We start from the raw sequence: 22106 nt of genomic DNA on the forward strand, positions 1-22106 counted from the left end.
GAGGGGGGGGAGAGAGAGAGGGAGGGAGGGGGGGAGAGAGAGAGGAGGGAGGGGGGGAGAGAGGGAGGGGGGGGAGAGAGAGAGGGAGGGAGGGGGGGGAGAGAGAGAGGGAGGGAGGGGAGAGAGGGAGGGAGGGGGGGGAGAGGGAGGGAGGGAGGGGGGGGAGAGAGGGAGGGGGGGGAGAGGGAGGGAGGGAGGGGGGGAGAGAGGGAGGGGGGGGAGAGAGAGAGGGAGGGGGGGGAGAGAGAGAGGGAGGGGGGAGAGAGAGAGGGAGGGGGGGAGAGAGAGGGGGAGAGAGAGGTGGGGGGGGAGAGAGAGGGGGGGAGAGAGAGAGGGGCGGGGGGAGGTCAGGTCGGATCCAGTCCGGGAGCGGGAATCGGGTCGGGTCCAGTGGGAGGGGGGTCGGGTCGGGGGGCGGAGCGCGGGTCGGGTCGAGTTGGGGAGCGGGAACAGGAGCGCGGGTCGGGTCGGGTCAGTCGGGGGTGGGGGCGCGGGTGTCGGGTCTGGTCTGGAGGCAGGGAGAGGGGGCGGGGAGCGGGTGTCGGGTCTGGTCCGGAGGTGGGGGGGGTGCGGGGAGCGGGTGTCGGGTCTGGTCCGGAGGTGGGGGGGGTGCGGGGAGCGGGTGTCGGGTCTGGTCCGGAGGTGGGGGGGGTGCGGGGAGCGGGTGTCGGGTCTGGTCCGGAGGTGGGGGGGGTGCGGGGAGCGGGTGTCGGGTCTGGTCCGGAGGCAGGGGGGGTGCGGGGAGCGAGTGTCGGGTCTGGTCCAGAGGCAGGGTGGGGGGAGCGGGTGTCGGATCTGGTCCGGAGGCGGGGGGGGGGGTGGGGCGAGGGCAGCGGGTGTCGGGTCTGGGGCGGGGAGCGAGTGTCGGGTCTGGTCTGGTCCGGAGGCAGGGGGGGGCGGGGAGCGGGTGTCAGGTATGGTCTGGTCTGCAGGCAGGGGGGGAGGAAGCGGGTGTCAGGTCTGGTCTGGAGGCAGGAGGTGGGGGGAGCGGGTATCGGGTCTGGTCCGGACGCAGGGGGGGCGGGGAGCGAGTGTCGGGTCTGGTCGGGGGGGGCGGGGGGGGGAAAGCAGGTGCTGGCCGTGGGAGGAGCCTTATTCATGCAGCCATTCAGCCAGGGCTAGGGGCTGCGTGCTTCGGGCCCCCCCCCCACACAGTTCGGCGTCTGGAGCTACTGCACTTGCGTGCCCACTGTAGCGCGCATGTGCAGAGGTCCCGGCACTGTTTTCAGCGCAGGGACCTGGCTCCGCCCCCCCACAGCTCGTGCTGGCTGCGCCGAGGGCCAGAGGACCAGCAAGTAGGTGGAGAATACCGAGGATTTTTTTAGGCGCGCTTTGTGGCGCGAAAAACGGGCGTCCAGGTCTGGACTGCGCCGTTCTAGGCGCGTGTGGAAACTTGGGCCCATAATTCCAGGTGAGGTCCCTCCAAGTTCCTGTACAACTGCAGTAAGACCTCTCTGCTCCCGTACTCAAATCCCCTAGCTATGAAGGCCAACATACCATTTGCCTTCTTCACCACCTGCTGTACCTGCATGCCAACTTTCAATGACTGATGTACCATGACACCCAGGTCTCGTTGCACCTCCCCTTTTCCTAATCTGCCGCCATTCCGCTAATATTTTGCCTTCATGTTTTTGCCACCAAAGTGGATAACCTCACATTTATTCACATTATACTGCATCTGCCAGGCATTTGCCCACTCACCTAACCTGTCCAAGCCACCCTGCAGCCTCTTAGCATCCTCCTCACAGCTCACACTCCCACCCAGCTTAGTGTCATCTGCAAACTTGAAGATATTACACTCAATTCCTTCATCTAAATCATTGATGTATATTGTAAATAGCTGGAGTCCCAGCACTGAGCCCTGTGGCACCCCACTAGTCACTGCCTGCCATTCTGAAAAGGACCCATTTATCCCGACTCTCTGCTTCCTGTCTGCCAACCAGTTCTCTATCCACGTCAGTACATTACCCCCAATACCATGTGCTTTAATTTTGCACACCAATCTCTTACGTGGGACCTTGTCAAAAGCCTTTTGAAAGTACAAATACACCACATCCACTGGTTCTCCCTTGTCCACTCTACTAGTTACATCCTCAAAAAATTCTAGAAGATTTGTCAAGCATGATTTCCCTTTCATAAATCCATGCTGACTTGGACCGATCCTGTCACTGCTTTCCAAATGCGTTGCTATTTTATCCTTAATAATTGATTCCAGCATTTTTCCCACTACGGATGTCAGGCTAACCGGTTTATAATTACCCGTTTTCTCTCTCCCTCCTTTTTTAACTATTTCTAGGGCTACTTCCTTAAGTACTCTGGGATGCAGACTATCAGGCCCTGGGGATTTATCGGCCTTCAATCCCATCAATTTCCCTAACACAATTTCCCGCCTAATAAGGATTTCCTTCGGTTCCTCCTTCTCACTCGACCTTCGGTCCCCAAGTATTTTCGGAAGGTTATTTGTGTCTTCCTTCGTGAAGACAGAACCAAAGTATTTGTTCAACTGGTCTGCCATTTCTTTGTTCCCCATTATAAATTCACCTGATTCTGACTGCAAGGGACCTATGTTTGTCTTCACTAATCTTTTTCTCTTCACATATCTATAGAAGCTTTTGCAGTCAGTTTTTATGTTCCCAGCAAGCTTCCTCTCATACTCTATTTTCCCCCTCCTGATTTAAACCCTTTGTCCTCCTCTGCTGAATTCTAAATTTCTCCCAGTCCTCAGGTTTGCTGCTTTTCCTGGCCAATTTATATGCCTCTTCCTTGGATTTAAAACTATCCTTAATTTTCCTTGTTAGCCACGGTTGAGCCACCTTTCCCGTTTTATTTTTACTCCAGACAGGGATATACAATTGTTGAAGTTCATCCATGTGATTTTTAAATGTTTGCCAATGGTCACTACCCTGTGGCCAACAATTGCCCAATCCTTGGTCTGAGGCCCGATTACCCACCCTTCCTTACCTACCTGAGGGCCGCTGTGACAGCAGCAGTGGCCCAATCTTCAGTGATAATTTAACCCTTTCTTTTCCCTGCACCTAACACCAGGAAGTGAGATGAGGTCAGGGGTGCAACTATTCGGCATGCAGAGTTCCTAACCCGATATACTTATTGTATCAGAGTGCAATCAGAAGAAATTTGGGGTTCGACCACTAATCACCCAGTTATAAATGACAGAATGATGTGATGACTAATATTTTTAGTATTCTGTTTTTTAAATCCCCTTTATAAAATAAATTTAAAAATTCTCTCATTAGTAGCACAGTGGTGCTGAGCATTATCGTGCTACTGCTCACAGGTATTGTTCCATTCAGTTCCCAGTCTGAGACATTTCAAGGCTGGAAGCATGTGCTGTGTCATCTCCCAGCATAAAGAAGAGAAAATTAGAAGGGAGAGTTATGTTGGTTAAAATTCCTGGCACCTCCTTGTGGCTGGTGCAGGGATATTGTTTACAGCACAAAGAGGAAGGATTGGGTCTAATGAACAAAGAAAGAAAGACTTACATTTATATAGCGCCTTTCATGACCAAAGCGCTTTACAGCCAATGAAGTACTTTTGGAGTGTAGTGACTGTTGAAATGTGAGGAATGTGACAGCCAATTTACGCACAGCAAGCTCCCACATACAGCAATGTGATAATGACCAGATAATCTGTTTTTGTTATGTTGATTGAGGGATAAATATTGGCCAGGACATCTCCCCTGCACCTCTTCAAAATAGTACCGTGGGGGTCTTTTACGTCCACGAGAGAGCAGACTGGGCCTCGGTTTAACGTCTCATCCGAAAGACAGCACCTCCAACAGTGCATTGCACAGGAGTGTCGGCCTAAATTTATCTGCTCAAGTCCCTGGAGTGGAAGCAAGTGGTCTCTACTAATGTTAATTCCAAGCTGACACTTGTGAAATTCAATTCTCCTGTGCCTTAGAGCTTAATGCACATGTTAAATGTGTGTCAATCTGGGGAGTAATCTGGTTTAACACAAATTAATACATAAACTTGCTGTTAGACTGATTTTTGTTTTAAACATATCAATTAAAGGTTTATGTGTAAATTTGCTCATGTTTCCCTTCGAGCCTGCACTTCAATAATAATATTCCTAATGATGAAGATGGTCTTGATAATGCAATTGGCAGAGGTTCAGCACAGAGCAGAGCAGGAGATATTTAATGTAGGGACTTGGCAGGTTCAGTGGCCACCAAGGTTGCACCAGCAAATCTCAATTTACTAGACATGTTGGAGGAGGAACAACGTAAGAGGGCTAGGGAAGTCTGAGTACATTTAAGGAAAAACACCAGAACCCAATCTGCATGGACGAGAGGAGACTATGGGGGGAAATTCAACACATAGGAAGCCGTAGATAAATTATGCCATCTCCTGGAATTAGATCGGCACCAATGAGCAATGTCAGTGCTGCACTATCAGTGCATGATGATAATGACTATAAGTAAAAGTAAAGGTGACAGAGATCCAACATTTTTTCCAAATATTATGGGTGTGAGGGATTTAAGATATACCCAGTTCTAATTTATTACTATGGGCAAAAAGAGGGTGGCCGCTGCTCTTTCATCAGCTGGTGGCGGATCCCGCAGCATCCTCCATTTTCCTAGGCCCAGTAGCGTTGCCGTTGAGAAGTATTGCCCTGCAAAGAAAAATGAGCGAGTGGTGTGGAATGAGACAGACAATATGACACACAGAGAGGAGAGAACGGGGCCTTGGTTTAACATCTCATCTGAAAAGACGACACCTCTGACCGTGCAGCGCTCCCTCAGTACTGTACTGAAGTGGCAGCCTAAGTTATGTGCTCTAATCTCTGGAATGGGACTTGAACCCACAACCTTCTGACTCATTACCAACTGAGTCACGGTGTCCGAACTGGGTCAAATGGAATATCGCCCGTTTTACACTATCATCCAAAGTCAAAAGTACCCCTAATAAGTCATCACAAAATAAGAGCCAGGTACACCCCAGAATATTGAAAATTCTTTAAAGGGGCCATCTTTGGGGGCAAACATATCTGCAGCAGAATCCCAGAAATCATCAGCTGATCTTTTCTGCTTCAAGTTCTTGCACAACCAACAATGATTGAAAGTAATGTTTGATCGATTTGTTCAATCTCAACCTTCAATCAATTTGATTGTTTGATACTGACAATCTCCAGAGTGGAAAAAAAGCAGATTTTTCTTGTGAAAAGCTGACACATAGGTTGAAACTCTTGACAGTTGATGTATGTGCACTTCTTTACTTTCCCAACTCTCCACAATGCTTTGCACTATATTTTACAGACTGCATTGTCCATATGAAGAGAAACACCAGTGCAGACATGAGGTACCAAATGACCTGCTGCTGTGATGTAGCATTCTGGGAGAGAATTTCTTTGCAGTTTTCAATGTATTCCGGTGCATAATTGTGACAATTAAATTTTTGTAGCAGGAAGATCAGACAGAAGCTGCTCCCCTCCTGAGTTCCTTCACACTTCTTGGTCCTTCCCACAGTCCGCCCACCGAGTCCCATGTGTCCTCAATTACTTATAATGAAGACCAGTGGCAGCTCTGAGTTTCCTACTTTTACACAAACACAAAGCACTTGATAATTTCGACTGAAAATGAGAAGATGCAGCAGTTCCCATAATCAGCTGAGACAAATAGAAATTAAGGGGGGTAACTTTGACTTTGGGCGATAGTGTAAAACAGTCGATATTGATTCTGTTATACCTGAAATTCAGCCCTTCCTGACTGCTTCAGGTAAGAAAATCATGTCAGCAGATGGCTTCTGGGTGACAAAGCCTATCACTCGCTCCCATGGATAATGATCCCACTAAGAGTGACCTGAATAGCCAGACAGGAGTGCCACAAGATTGGAGTCTTAAAGAAACTGCCTGAACAGGTTGGGAGAGTCTATTGTTGTAGCCTGCTGTGCCCTTCATAACTTTACCATATAACAGGGCTGCACTTTGACATGACGAGGAGGTCAGGCTCCGTTGGAGCCAAAACTATATGGAGGAGAGCATCACGATGGCCTGCACTCAGAGATGAAGTATCAACCTGTTAAATTTGGGGAAAGTGTTTTAGGATTATGCATGTAAGTAATTGTTGTACTCCAACAGATTACACTTGTTTTACATGGGTTTTATGCCAAACAGCACTCCACTGGATATGCAAATGAGCAGACCCAGGAAACCCTTGTAAACATTTCCAAACTACCGGCGTGTGCAAATTTTTTTCCATTCGCGTAAAAGAGGTACAACTTATCGTATGGAAATTCATCCCCTCTATTTCTATATATAAAGGCACAAGTAGTTACTCAATCTGTACACAAGATGGCTCTGTTCTAGCAATCTATTCAGTTAACAGCTTCTGTATAGTAATTTATCTTGTTAATTCTTACTCAAAGGTGAAGATCTTTACCTCCATTCTTGTAATAATGAGCCTGTCTATACTTACTCTGTATTTTATTAGCTACAGTGTGAAGTTTTTTGTAATTTGCTACGCTTATTAAGATATTAGTGCTCTGGCACTCTATGCCAGCATAAACAACAACAACTTGCATTTATATAGCACCTTTAACGTATAACACATCCCAAGGTACTTCACAGGAGTGTTATAAAACAATATTGGACACTGAGTTACATAAGGAGAAATTTGGACAGATGACCAAAAGCTTGGTCAAAGAGGTAGGTAGGTTTTAAGGAGCGTCTTACAGGAGGAAAGAGATATAGAGAGACGGAGATTTAGCCAGGAAATTAGAGAGCTTTGGGCCTAGACAGCTGAAGGCACAGCCACCAATGGCTCAGCGATTAAAATCAGGGATGGTCAAGAAGCCAGAATTAGAGGAGCGCAGATAGCTCTGGGATATGTGGGGCTGGAGGAGATTACAGAGATAGGGAGGGGTGAGGCCATGGAAGAATTTGAAAACAAGGATGAGAATTTTAAAATTGAGGCGTTGTTTAACCGGGAGCCAACGTAGGTCAGTGAACACAGCAGTCATAGGTGAACGGGACTTGATGCAAGTTAGGACACGGGCGGCTTAGTTTTGGATGTCCTCAAATTTACATAGGGTAGAACATGGGAGGAAAACCAGAAATGCATTGGAATAGTCGCGTCTAGAGGTAACAAAGGCATGGATGAGGGTTTCAGCAGCAGATGAAGCCAATTAAGCTCTGATAGGTCAGATATAACAAAGCTACCCTTTACTCGATGTCGACGTGTCTCAGTTCCAACTGCAGAAGACCACTCCTAGAATTTGAACTTTAAATGTGTATCAGACATAAAAAATTATCTGGCAATATGGGGCCCAAGTTTCCACAGGATAAAAAACGGGCGCCCCTCCGAGCTGGGCGCCTGTTTTTCGCGCCTAAAACGGCGCCAGAAAAAAAACGCGCTATTCTCGAGCGCTTTGCAGCTCCTTGTCTGTTTGGCGCGGCGCCCAGGGGGGCGGAGCCTACACTCGCGCCGATTTTGTAAGTGGGAGGGGGCGGGTACTATTTAAATTAGTTTTTTTCCTGCCGGCAATGCTGCGCGTGCGCGTTGAAGCGTTCGCGCATGCTCAGTATGAAAAAAAAACATTGGCACTCGGCCATTTTTGTAGTTCTTTGTAGCTGTTTAATTTTTGAACATTTTTTAATAAAATCACATTGCCATCAGCACATCAGCACTGAGGCTTCCCTTCTCACTGTCTCCTTCCCCTCCCTCCCCTCCGCGGCAACAAGCCGCTGTCTCCTTCCCCTCCCTCCTCTGCGCGGCAACAAGCCGCTGTCTCCTTCCCCTCCCTCCACGGCAACAAGCCGCTGTCTCCTTCCCCTCCCTCCCCTCCCTCCGTGGCAACAAGCCGCTGTCTCCTTCCCCTCCCTCCTCTGCGCGGCAACAAGCCGCTATCTCCTTCCCCTCCCTCCCCTCCCTCCACGGCAACAAGCCGCTGTCTCTTTCCCCTCCCTCCCCTGCGCGGCAACAAGCCGCTGTCTCCTTCCCCTCCCTCCACGGCAACAAGCCGCTGTCTCCTTCCCCTCCCTCCCCTCCCTCCGTGGCAACAAGCCGCTGTCTCCTTCCCCTCCCTCCCCTGCGCGGCAACAAGCTGCTGTCTCCTTCCCCTCCCTCCCCTGCGTGGCAACAAACGGCGGTTTCCTTCGAACGATGGCTGAAGCACTTTCACACTGGTAGGAAGATGGTTTATTTAATCTTTTCTTTGCTTATAAATGTTTATTCAGGTTGGATTTATTTGTATAATATTTGTAGAAGTATAAATAAGGATTTATTGTCGAATTTAATGAGTTCCCTTCCCCCCCACCTCGTACTGGACGCCTAATTTGTAACCTGCGCCTGATTTTTTAATGTGTAGAACAGGTTTTTTCAGTTCTACAAAAATCTTCACTTGCTCCATTCTACTTTAGTTTGGAGTACGTTTTCACTGTGGAAACTTTGAAATCAAGCGTCAGTGGCCGGACACGCCCCCTTTTGAAGAAAAAATTCTGTTCTAAGGTAGAACTGTTCTACCTCACTAGAACTGCAGAAAAAAAAATGTGGAAAATTGCGATTTCTAAGATAGTCCATTCTCTACCAGTTGCTCCTAAAAATCAGGCGCAAATCATGTGGAAACTTGGGCCCATGGTGTTGCATAGTACTATCAACATGCAGTGTTACAAGTTTAGGGTCTGCCTTACATAACCTCTTGGGTTATGCTCCTGTAAGCAGTCTCAGGTGTTTTGTATTTGGAGGTGTTTCTGCAGTGCCCAATATATGATAGCGTAACCCAGGGTGTAACAATAGCAATCCATTTGATCTGAACTGGATGTCGTGTCCTTCACACCTTTCACATCTTTTCAAAGGTAAACTGAGAAATGCTTGGTAAAATGAGACCAGCTATAAATTGCTTGATGTCCCAGATTATTCTGCCTAATGGGTTTAGGATGAGGGAGTAAATCCTTCTTGTATCAGTTTAAAATAGGCTGAGTTGTGACATCTCTGAAACTAGCGCATCTGACTTTAATACATATTTTCCAATACTTGTAGCCTGTAACTTTCCTTTGTAAACCTGTGTGGGTTTGCTTTTACATCTTGTAAACATAACCCATTCCCATGAGGAAAAAAAATCAAAAGTATCAAAATATAACAGGTGGAATACAGGTTCAATTCCTTCTCAACTCCACCCTATACAGGACGGATTCCCAATCTCACCATGTCAGATGGGAAGGCCCTGAACAGAGGCTAAGTGCTTCCTTGCAAGGAAGAAGAGTGTCATTCCAAGATTGCTATGCTTGCCTCTTGACAACTTGGTAGAGGTCTGATGACAGCAAGCTGCCTGCCTAGCCTCTCAGATATAGATGTCGCATGACCTTTAGAGAAAAGTTTAAGGATTAATCCCCTCAAAATCAGCATGAAATAATTTTTACCCAATTTTACTAGTTTATTTATACAATTTATAGCTCTGTAAATTGTATTGTACTTAATTATGTGGCCCTTGAACTTGATGCTCTGATTTGTGGCAGGAAGCTAATATTTACCTGGCGGGCACAGAAGAGGGTTATATTCATAAATGTTCGTGTTCCTATAATGAACAGTTCCTAGAAACCTATGGAGTCCACAAGGTATGTGACAATTGAAGCACAAAATTTAACTTAGCTCTACCAATGATTCAGTTAATAAATGCACTGCTTATGTGGAACCAAATAATGCACATCAGGAAGATCCCAGCTTGTGGCAAGGGTTGAATGCTCTGTGCCCCAAAAGAAAAGTTTAGGTCACTCTTGCCCCAGATTCGCTGGCAGTTAAAATCCCCCCCTCCCCCCAATGTATTTGTTTGAAATTTCTCTATTGATGCCCCCATTAAAAACAGAGGAATGTCACTAAGTGGTTTCATTTTCTAGTATTGCCAGCAGTTGTGTTTTTTTTCAAATACCTTCATTCTATTGTTCAAACTGCATGCTTTTCTTTTTCAGGTGGTCAATGTTAATTTGGAATTCTATGCAAATGAGAATAATGTCCAGATTCCGATTCAAAATGGAGCATGTTTATTGGCCTGAAATTTTGAGGGGGTTCCACCATTCTCCCACCGTAACTCCCACAGAGATTTGCAGTTTCCTCAAGGAAATGGTGTGAATGGCAATTTTCAGACGCTTATGCCATTTCCATGGGAGTTTAGCTGGTCTCCCACCGGAGTTACAGAGGGAGACCAGTAGAATCCCAGTGGAATATCAAGGTCAATATGTTTTTCTGAGACCAAAGCGCTTTTAATTGCCATTCTGAGTTTTACAGTAACTGCATTGAAAAGTAGATTGCATATTCAGTAATTACCACAGCCATTTCCTATTTTCTTGAGAAACTAGGACAAGGGTCAAAACCTATAGTACAGGACACCACCAAAGCTGAAAATAGTAACAGAAAAGACCCTGGAAACAAATCAGGTAGAGTTGAAGACGATGCACTGAGTCTTGATTTTAACACAGGGAGAATGGAGGAAGAAGGAAGAGTGAACAGGGCTATATATTTTTAACTTAAGAGGAAAAAGAGCGTAATGTTCAGATGAGTAATCACCATCATCATGTCAAATTTAATAACTATTTTTCATGACTACTATACACTCTTTTATGTTTCATTTCAAGGGCCCAGTGTATAAAGTGACATGGTCACCATTTTCTATGGAAACTTTTCTGAGCTGCTCTGCTGACTGGTCCATTCATTTATGGACCCAGGATGTACTGAGACCAGTTCTCCGCTTTTCTTCCAATATCACGAAGGCTGTGCACGACATCATGTGGTCACCAAATTCCGCCACTGTGTTTGGAGCAGTGAATGAGGAGAGAGTGGAAATCTGGAACCTTGCTGTTAGCATGTCAGTATTTCCCTTTCCTATTCAAATATTGTAGATTGAGAGTTGCTGTTAATCTTGGAAAGATGTATTTCCCAATAACCTTAGTTCTGATTTTAATTCTGCTAGGGATGGGCAATACATTCTGGCCTTGCCAGCGATGTCCACATCCCATAAATGATTTTTTAAAAAGCTCAACCATGATAGCAGTTGGAGTTCTACAATTGGCCTTTGCTGCCCCTGGCTAGGAGGTGAGGGGGCACTGGTGGAAATCAGCGACAGTTCCCATTTATGATCAATATCATGATTCCTATCCAGTGAGTCCTGTTGGAAAGAGTAATATATGGACATCAGGGACTGGCTATGATGCCCGCCACTGTCAAAAACCCTGTTAATATTAGGATCACATATAAAGGGTGGATGCTTGGGTGAGGTACTGGAGCTCTGCAAGCATCTGTGGAACCATATCCTATAAAAACTTGTCAGCACCTTCATGAAAAGAGGGGAGAAATTGGAGAATAAATAACCTTAAGTAGAATACATTGTACAATTTTGTGAGGTTCCCACTTGTGCCAAAGGAAGCCTGCCACAAGAAGGGGGAACAGAGAGGACTCTGGTGCTGGAGCAGCTTTAAAGGGCCAGTTACCACCTGGGCATCAAGAAGGGTGAAGCCCACTGACCAAATCTACCAAGGGGGATCACTGGGGAGGCACCTTTGGAATTTAAACTTTATACTCCAGCCACAGCAGGCTGGATGCCAATAAAAGTTTGGAATGAGTAGCATCTGGCATCGCTGTGGAAGTAATTTAAGCCAATCAAAATAAGTGGATAATGATAAAGGGCCTGGAATTCCGGGGTGCACGTTCCACTGGCAGACGTGCGAGAGAACAGGACTCTCGACTGACTGGAGACAAAGACGTGAACCCTGTTCCAAATCACAGTTGGGGCGGGCAGTTCACACCAGTATGGTGCAGCAGAGGCAGCTGGAAAACTGGAATGAGCCATGCTGTGTCTTCGGGAGATTAAAAAAAGAAAGAACTTGCATTTATGTAATGTCTTTCATGTTCTCAGGACATCCCAAAATGCTTAACAGCTGTTCAATTGTTCTGAAGTGTAGTCACTGTTGTTATGTAGGCAAACACGGTAACAAGGTTCAACTCATGTGTATGTAGCTTTAAAGGGTGGTAAATCTCACGTTTAATAAGTATGGCTCACCATCTGGTATGAGATATGTGAAGGTTTGGACAGAGACTTCACTGACTTTCATTCTCCATTGTTCAACTTGATATGAATAGTTGTTGGAGATCAGTGATTAGAAATTCATGAAATACATGTGATCAAACTTAATTTAAGAAAGAGATTGCTAAATTATATTCCATACATTTGAGAGTCCATTCCTTTGTAGTAAGCACAAAATTACCAGAGCAAATAATCAAAATATTCATTCTTTTACTCATTTTGCTATTGCATCCTTTGGTAGATTGGATCCTGTTATTATCTGCCCAGCCAATGAAGGGTTACGTTTGTCTACCATACTCTTTGCTAAAAACACAAACTGCATTCTCATTGGTGACAACGATGGACAGGTCATCGTGTATGAGATCCATAATATGCTCCAGCAGGATGATTCTGTAAGTTGCATTTTAGGCATAGTACCTTACAGCATCTTATGAATTTCTCTCATCTAACTGAAATCTCCAATAATAGTGCCTCTATCTTGTACATTAATAACTTTGTTTATCTTCGATATTCCGTTTTTCTAATCATTTGGTATGCCAAGTTTATGGGATCATTGTTGATTTTCCACATAAATGTTCCCATGAATATATATACAATACTCAAAGTTGTCAACAGTAGACAAATCCTAGCTGAGATTTTCCATCACGAGTTATACACCTGAGAGGTACTGTCACAGCAAAACATAACCTTGGGTAAAAGCAGCAATCTGATTTGTCACATGGGTACAAGGAATACGTGGCATTGATATAAGTGGCGATTCTGCACACTTGCACTCGCATTAATCCATGTTGGTTGCTGTTCACTAGGTTGTCATGCATGTATTTATAATTTTCCCCAATAATTTTTCCCAGTATTCAAGTATTACTAACTAGTCTGTAATTGTGAATGTTTGTTGTTAGTCCGTTTTCAACCTATTGGACCTCCCCAGTGTTCATCGGCTCTCTATTAATAACCATCAGTGCCTCACAAATCTCCTCCCTTGTCCCTTTCTTAGTAATCTGGGATAAATACCATCAATCTTTGGGGATTTTTAACTTTTGACCCTTTATAACTGTCTAGGACTTCAATCTCATTTATACCACAGTTCTTAATAATGTCTTGTTTCCTCTTCCTTTCACAGTTCTTTGCGCTAACTAACCTCATTTCGACCACATTGGCCAGCCAAGCAATTAGCGATGCTTACAAAGATTCAGCAGAGGAGTTCAGTACTAATATTTGTGAGACAACTGAGTAATTTTTTAAAATCTTACATTTGTAAAATTCATAATTCTGAACATTACAGCTTATAATAAATAATATTGTAAATAAATTGACTCTGTGATTTTTGAAGTATTTTCATATAGCTGCTTATATTCTTAAAGAATATTATGTAGCATTTTTTCAGCGTGATTTTACTCTGCAATGATTGTAATCTGTTCTTTTCTGTATATAAACAGGTTAAAAAGAACTCTAACTGGTTGGTTAGTGCCAGGCACTTAGGTCAACTTGACAAGGTTAATTAAAACATAAATTAACAATACTCGATATATTATCAGTTATTGCTGCAGCTACTCCTTTTTGATATTTAAAAAAGAATAAGAAAGTGACAGGTAGAGGCCATTTCTCTGAGTAAATTTGATTTTAATGTTATCACTGTTTACTCCAGATGTGATTAAAGTCAGCATTTAGTGGGTTTTTTTTTCTTGGGAACAAACTACATTGGATAGACATTGATTGGCACTATGGCAACCTTGTCGCCATGCGAATTGTTTCAGCTTTCCCAAACAAACACACATCCGCTCATGGAAATCCTCTCAATCAATGTAAAGGTAAAAAGATATTTTATTAGAATTATTGATCCATAGCATTATAAAATTGAAATCAGTTCAGTTTTGTCACCTGATGGGAGACAATGGGATAAATTTTCATCTTCACCGCCTGGATGGTAATCTGGCAGAGCGGATCGCTCGCCCATTATGAAACCTGACCCATTTTCATTCTATTTATTTCAATAGAATGAAAATCAGGTGGGTTCTATAATGATCAGGCAATCCACTGTGCCAGATTATCATCCATACAAAAACTTACCACAATGTTCTTATCAGAGATTATGTTTGGATTAAGTTATAGGTCAAAATGAAATTTTCTTGCATAGATGGAAAATGTTGAGCTTTTGTAGATGTCAGGAGAGGGCAGGATAGGGCTTGGCCATGATTGAATAGCCTAATTGCACTAACTGTCAAGATTCGCACATGTATAATATATTTTTGGGTGAGATAGCAGATGGTAACTCACCCGTTATTCACGCAAGCACATTTTCCAACAGGCATCATTGGATAGCGATTAGGAGCAGGAAAGCCAGCTGACTTCCTCTCCCTATTGAAGGGACACCAAGGCCTAATGTAGCCTCAGCTGAAAGCTATGGCCTTTGAATTTTGAGGTGAATTTGTGGCAATATTTAATTTTGAAATAGTACTGCTGCAGGTGAAGCAGTGGCAGTGTGTGCTGAGTACTCGTAATTGCTATTATGGAGTGAGATTTCTACCCCACTGTCACTTCCCTACCTGAGCCATTTGGATGTGGAGTAACTGCTCTGCGTTTGTGGTTTCACCCATGCAAGAAATGCAAAGGAAAAATTGGATAGGGATGCCCTATTATGTAGCACTTTGTATCTCCTAACAACTGGCTGCAAAGACATTAGCCGAAGTCCATAAACGGTCAGCAGTGGAGATGCAAATCTAGGCAGAGCTAAAGCTAAACGATTTTGGGCATAAACTACCCAAAAAAACTCTTAAACTCTCCTGGACATAAAAATCAAAAAAGTACAGAGTACTGCTTGGCATAAAACCGAGTAGGAAGGTCCCAGATTTAATCTCTTATCTATGCTGGTTTAACTAACCTTGGCTGGGCTTGCAGTTGGGGCATTACAGTTGACTTCAGTGACTTGTATCAAGGCAAGGAAAATCAGGAAAATCCTAATAATTTAGCATCACACTTTTTGTGCACTTATTATTTGTGCAATACCCATATATATAATGCAGAACCATTTCCAATTGCAGTGGTGACGTACCGTTCTGCAGAGTTTCTTTTATGTTGTCTCTGTTAAGTGCTGCGTTATACAGTCAATGGAACTAAATATCAGGCGCTGCGTATAACAGGCGGCCGATCCGATACCGCCCGTTTTGCGCCAGCGCCCGAGACGAATTTCAGGGCCTAGGTAACTCAACACAGACCTTCTCACTGACCTTTCAAGGAATTGCAAAAACGGAATATTTGTTCATAATTATAGGACAAGAACAACATTACTTTTAGTAGATAAAATGGCCCGGAACTTGCGTTCCTGATGATGGCAGCTTTCTGTGGCCCCCACCTCCCGGCCCAGAGCCGGCAATCAGTGAAATCACTGAACTGAGGAAAATGTCCCCTTTTCCGAACAAATGTCGCTGTTAGAAACCCCATTAAAAAGTTAGACCCATTCAAATGAGGTGTAACTGGGTTTTTAACAATGATCTGAGTAATAACTACTGATAAACAATCTTCTGGCTCTGAAAATCTAATTTTATATTGGTAGAATGACAATTTTCTCCATTAAGTTAATTATTAGATTTTAAAATTAATTAAAAAAATGTAAAGTTTGTTCATGATATTTAAGCATCTACCCAATGCAAATGTCCTAATCTTTATTTCGCTCTCTGTAACATTTTAAAAAGTGATTGATTATTAGTTCTTTCTATTTTCTGGTTCCCTGTCTGAGAATTCTGCATTGTGATTGGTTGTTTAGACAGCTTGTTGACATCACAGCAACTCGCCCTATGGATTCCCACTATACTATATTGATTTCAACTGCACGTCGGAAAAGCCAAACTGATCGCCACAGAGATCCCGAGATATTTGTGAGAAGCTTACTTTGGGGCCAGCGACAAATGTCTTTGCTTCGTCACTGACTGCAAATTTACGGCTAATATTTTACAACCAAAATGGCTTTTTACAATCAAATCAAACTACTTTAATAGAATAAATCTACAACAGGTAAGTTTAAAAAAAAAATCCATCCAGACTAAAATAGACTGTACTAGCAATAGATTAACTTGTATAAAGTCTTCAAAGGTTTTACATCAAACATATTTCCAGATTAAAAATATTGGCATCATTTTATGATTTCAAGATAGAATTTTAACTTGGTAAAATATTAACATATATTAAATAAAAAGATTTCATACAAAATAAGTTTACAAAAATGCCATTTGCTCAGTTTTTTTTAAGAACTGAAAGTTGTTTAATCAGTTCTGCACTCATTATCTGGTATAAGTACCATTTTCAGGGCTCCTGAGTAGAAAATATTATTTAAATATGTAAGAGGTACAAAAATTCACTTTTGGTAATGGCGGAGTATGTGTTGATCAAATGGCATCAAGAGGTGATGGTCTGTTGAGGCCTAATTAAACAAGGTTTTATTGGTGCAAAATTATTCAGTGACTTTTTTTCTGTAGTCTTGTCCCCTTTCTGTCCCCCTCTCCTGAAAGTGTTAATTCTTTCTGTGGTTTGGTTCATCCTCTGGTACCCCCCTCATACACAAGCTTAGATGCTAAGTAATGGCAGCCTGTTTGACCAGTGGGCACATCATAGTCAACCCCAATCTTGTCATAAAGCAATAAATAAGTACTATAAGTGTTGTGTATCTGTAAAGCATGCACTCCCATGTTCCGCCACCAGGGAGCTCATCCCCTGAAGTCCCAAGGGATCCCAGCATCCCTTTAACTTCCCTGTGTGCAGCCTTATCTGTGTTAGGAACACAAAACTGGCGACAAGTATACAAATCCAACACAAAGATGCAGCAAACTGTGGGCATCCTGGAGAAGTTCTCGGAGGGTGAGGACTGGGAAGCCTATGTCGAACGGCTAGACCAGTACTTTGTAGCCAACGAGCTGGACGGAGAAGGAAGCGCTGCAAAAAGGAGAGCGGTCCTCCTCACAGTCTGCGGGGCACCAACCTACAGCCTCACAAAGAATCTTCTGGCTCCGGTGAAACCCACAGATACGTTGTATGAGGAGCTATGTACACTGGTTCAGGAGCATCTTAACCCGAGGGAGAGCGTGCTGATGGCGAGGTATCGGTTCTACACGTGCCAGAGATCTGAAGGTCAGGTAGTGGCGAGCTATGTCGCTGAGCTAAGGCGACTTGCAGGACAATGTGAGTTTGATGGCTACCTGGAGCAAATGCTCAGAGACTTTTTTGTACTGGGCATTGGCCACGAGACCATCCTACAAAAACTTTTGACTGTAGAGACACCGACCCTCAGTAAGGCCATGGTGATAGCACAGGCGTTTATGTCCACCAGTGATAATACCAAACAAATCTCTCAGCACACAAGTGCTAGCAATGTTCATAAATTAACTGGAACTGTGTTTGCGAGCAGAAATGTACAGGGCAGAACCCACGAGTCTGCAACTGCCAGCAGGCATCAGGTAACCCAGATGACTCAGAGTCCCCAACAATTCACACCTTGTTTGCGTTGTGGAGGCTTTCATTCAGCCTATTCATGCCGCTTCAAAGGGTATGTTTGCAAAAGCTGTGGAACAATGGGGCACCTCCAACGAGCTTGCAAACGAGCTGCAAGCTCTGCAAAACCTGCTAATCACCACGTGGCAGAGGAAGATCGGTCCATGGTGGATCAAAGCAATTTCGAGCCTCAGAGAGAGGAGACAGATGCTGAAGCACACTGGGTGCACACATTTTCGATGAAATGTCCACCTATAATGCTAAACGTAAAATTGAATGGCTTACCCATAGCCATGGAACTGGACACTGGCGCTAGCCAATCCATCATGAGTAAAAAGATGTTGAGAGACTGTGGTGCAACAAGGCATTCAGACCAGCCCTGAGCCCCATCTACACCAAAGAGCTTACCACTGTCCTGGGCAGCGCCATGGTCAAGGTCACCTATGAGGGCATGGTGCACGAACTGCCACTCTGGATTGTCCGGGGCAATGGCCCCACACTGTTTGGAAGGAGCTGGCTGGGCAAAGTCTGCTGGAACTGGGATGACATCCGAGCGTTATCACATGTCGATGAGGCCTCATGTATCCAGGTTCTTAACAAATTTCCTTCCCTTTTTGAGCCAGGCATTGGAAACTTTTCCGGGGCGAAGGTTTGGAACCACTTGGTCCAAGAGACACGACCCATTCACCACAAAGGTGCGAGCGGTACCTCATATGACGAAGGAGAGAGTGGAAATTGAGTTGGACAGGCTGCAACGCGAGGGCATCATCTCACCAGTGGAATTCAGCGAGTGGGCCAGTCCGATTGTTCCAGTACTCAAAAGTGATGGCACGGTCAGGATTTGTGGCGATTATAAAGTAACTATTAATCGTTTCTTGCTACAGGACCAATACCCGCTACCTAAGGCAGACGACCTATTTGCGACGCTGGCAGGAGGCAAGACGTTCACCAAGCTCGACCTGACTTCGGCCTACATGTACATGACGCAGGAGCTGGAGGAGTCTTCGAAGGGCTTCACCTGCATCAACACGCACAAGGGACTGTTCATCTACAACAGATGCCCGTTTGGAATTCAGTCGGCTGCAGCGATCTTCCAAAGAAACATGGAGAGCCTACTCAAGTCGGTACCACACACACTGGTCTTTCAGGACGACATACTGGTCATGGGTCGGGACACCGCCGAGCACCTACAAAACCTGGAGGAGGTCCTCCAGCGACTCGATTGGGTAGGGCTGCGGCTGAAGAGGTCGAAATGTGTCTTCATGACAACAGAAGTGGAGTTTTTGGGGAGAAAGATCGCAGCGGACGGCATTCAGTCCACAGACGCCAAGACAGAGGCTATCAGGAATGTGCCCAGGCCACAGAACGTCAAGGAGCTGCGGTCGTTCCTGGGACTACTCAACTATTTTGGTAACTTCCTACCGGGGTTAAGCACCCTTTTAGAGCCCCTACATGTGTTATTGCGCAAAGGTGAGAACTGGGTATGGGGAAAAAAACAAGTAATTGCTTTTGAGAAAGCCAGAAACATTTTATGCTCCAACAAGCTGCTTGTATTGTATAACCCATGTAAAAGACTTGTGCTAGCATGTGACGCATCATCGTACGGAGTCGGGTGTGTATTACAACAAGCTAACGTTGCGGGGAAGTTGCAACCTGTCGCCTATGCTTCCAGGAGCTTGTCTAAGGCCGAGAGGGCCTACAGCATGATTGAGAAAGAGGCATTAGCGTGTGTGTTCGGGGTAAAGAAAATGCATCAGTACCTGTTTGGCCTCAAATTTGAGCTGGAAACCGATCACAAGCCCCTCACATCTCTGTTTGCTGAAAACAAAGGGATAAATACTAATGCCTCAGCCCGCATACAAAGGTGGGCATTCGCGCTATCAGCATATAACAATACCATCCGCCACAGGCCAGGCATCGAGAACTGTGCGGATGCTCTCAGTCGGCTACCATTGCTCACCACGGGGGTGGAAATGGCGCAGCCTACAAATTTGTTGATGGTGGCGCAGCCCGCAGACTTGTTAATGGTCATGGAAGCGTTTGAAAATGATAAATCACCTGTCACGGCCCGCCAGATTAAGACTTGGACCAGCCAAGATCCTCTGCTGACCCTAGTAAAAAAACTGTGTACTGCATGGGAGCTGGGCCAGCATCCCCGTTGAAATGCAAGAGCCAATCAAGCCATTTCAGCGACGAAAGGACGAGCTGTCCATTCAGGCAGACTGCCTGTTGTGGGGTAACTGCATAGTGCTACCAAAAAAGGGCAGGGAGACGTTCATCTCGGATCTCCACAGCACACACCCGGGTATAGTAATGATGAAAGCGATAGCCACATCGCACATGTGGCCCGGTATCGATTCTGACTTAAGAGTCCTGTGTACGGCAATGCAGCGTGTGTGCTCAGTTGAGCAACGCGCCCAGAGAGGCACCACTAAGTTTGTGGTCCTGGCCCTCCAGACCATGGTCGAGGATCCATGTCGACTATGCAGGCCCGTTTCTCGGTAAAATGTTCCTGGTGGTGGTGGATGCTTTTTCAAAATGGATTGAATGTGAAATAATGTCGGGAAGCACCGTCACCGCCACCATTGAAAGCCTGAGGGCCATGTTTGCCACCCACGGCCTGCCTGACATACTGGTCAGTGACAACGGGCCATGTTTCACCAGTACCAAATTTAAAGAATTCATGACCCGCAATGGGATCAAACATGTCACCTCGGCCCGGTTTAAACCAGCCTCCAATGGGCAAGCAGAGCGGGCAGTACAAACCATCAAACAGAGCCTTAAACGAGTCACAGAAGGCTCACTCCAAACCCGCATGTCCCGAGTACTGCTCAGCTCCTGCACGAGTCCCCACTTGCTCACAGGGGTGCCCCCGGCTGAGCTACTCATGAAAAGGATGCTTAAAACCAGACTCTCGCTGGTTCACCCCAACCTGCATGATCAGGTGGAGAGCAGGCGGCAGCAACAAAATGTAAACGATGGTCGCGCCACTGTTTCACGGGAAATTGATCTGAATGACCCTGTGTATGTGCTAAACTATGTACATGGTCCCAAGTGGATCGCGCGCACGGTGATAGCTAAAGAAGGGAATAGGGTGTTTGTAGTCAAACTAGACAATGGACAAATTTGCAGAAAGCACCTGGACCAAACGAGGCTGCAGTTCACAGACTGCCCTGAATAACCCACAGCAGGCACCATCTTTTTCGAGCCTACAACACACACCCAAAGGATCAACGACACCACGCCGGACCAGAAAATCGAACCCACCACGCCCAACAGCCCAGCAAGGCCAGGCTCACCTAGCAGCCCTGCAGGGCCAACAACACACCAGCCCAGCGAGGGCACAGCCAACACACCAGAACAGACATTTGTACCGAGGCTGTCCACCAGGGAAAGAAAGGCACCCGACCGCCTCACCTTGTAAATAGTTTTCACTTTGACTTTGCGGGGTGAGTGAAGTTGTGTATCTGTAAAGCATACACTCCCATGTTCCACCACCAGGAAGCTCATCCCCTGAAGTCCCAAGGGATCCCAGCATCACTTGGGAGCACTGTATATAAGCCGACCCCTAAGGCCTGTTCCTCACTCTGGAGTGTCTTATTAAAGACTGAGGTCACTGTTACTTTAACCTCCCTGTGTGCAGCCTCATCTGTGCTAGGAACACTATAATAAGATTTTCAGGCATGCTTCATGGGTTAGTAAACCCCACTTGCTAACTAGGCTGTGAGGCATTTTACTTTCCACCTCTGGCAAACTAGAAACAAAAGCAACTCATCACTGTGTTTATCCCTCGATTTCCGATCTTTCATTGCTACTGTTGCTGCTTTTTTGCTGCAGCCCTCCCTTCGCTGCTTGTCGCAGCAGTGCTGTAACCAGTGCCAATTCATGGCACATAGAAACATAGAAAATAGGTGCAGGAGCAGGCCATTCAGCTCTTCTAGCCTGCACCGCCATTCAATGAGTTCATGGCTGAACATGAAACTTCAGTATCCCCTTCCTGCTTTCTCGCCATACCCCTTGATCCCCCGAGTAGTAAGGACTTCATCTAACTCCCTTTTGAATATATTTAGTGAATTGGCCTCAACTACTTTCTGTGGTAGAGAATTCCACAAGTTCACCACTCTCTGGGTGAAGAAGTTTCTCCTCATCTCGGTCCTAAATGGCTTACCCCTTATCCTTAGACTGTGATCCCTGGTTCTGGACTTCACCAACATTGGGAACATTCTTCCTGCATCTAACCTGTCTAAACCCATCAGAATTTTAAACGTTTCTATGAGGTCCCCTCTCATTCTTCTGAACTCCAGTGAATACAAGCCCAGTTGATCCAGTCTTTCTTGATAGGTCAGTCCCGCCATCCCGGGAATCAGTCTGGTGAATCTTCGCTGCACTCCCTCAATAGCAAGAATGTCCTTCTTCAAGTTAGGAGACCAAAACTGTACACAATACTCCAGGTGTGGCCTCACCAAGGCCCTGTACAACTGTAGCAACACCTCCCTGCCCCTGTACTCAAATCCCCTCGTTATGAAGGCCAACATGCCATTTGCTTTCTTAACCGCCTACTGTACCTGCATGCCAACCTTCAATGACTGATGTACC

The 22106-nt window shown here is 45.5% G+C and overlaps 1 protein-coding gene across 3 annotated transcripts in view; it reads left to right on the forward strand.

The window, feature by feature from the left end:
- The window catches only part of dnai4 (dynein axonemal intermediate chain 4), a 172634-nt gene extending 159293 nt beyond the window's left edge, over positions 1 to 13341 (forward strand). For 2 of the 3 annotated variants that reach the window (XM_070886135.1, XM_070886136.1), the window contains exons 14-17: positions 9475 to 9573; positions 10588 to 10817; positions 12274 to 12424; positions 13153 to 13341. In XM_070886135.1, coding sequence (XP_070742236.1) covers positions 9475 to 9573; positions 10588 to 10817; positions 12274 to 12424; positions 13153 to 13266 — 594 coding nt within the window. In that variant the 3' untranslated portion in view covers positions 13267 to 13341. The remainder of the gene's footprint in view (positions 1 to 9474; positions 9574 to 10587; positions 10818 to 12273; positions 12425 to 13152) is intronic. The other variant, XM_070886137.1, reaches the window with a different exon arrangement.
- Positions 13342 to 22106: the final 8765 nt, after the last annotated feature.

Source organism: Pristiophorus japonicus, chromosome 8 (genome assembly GCF_044704955.1).
Source record: "Pristiophorus japonicus isolate sPriJap1 chromosome 8, sPriJap1.hap1, whole genome shotgun sequence".
Classification (NCBI taxonomy): Eukaryota; Metazoa; Chordata; class Chondrichthyes; family Pristiophoridae; genus Pristiophorus; species Pristiophorus japonicus.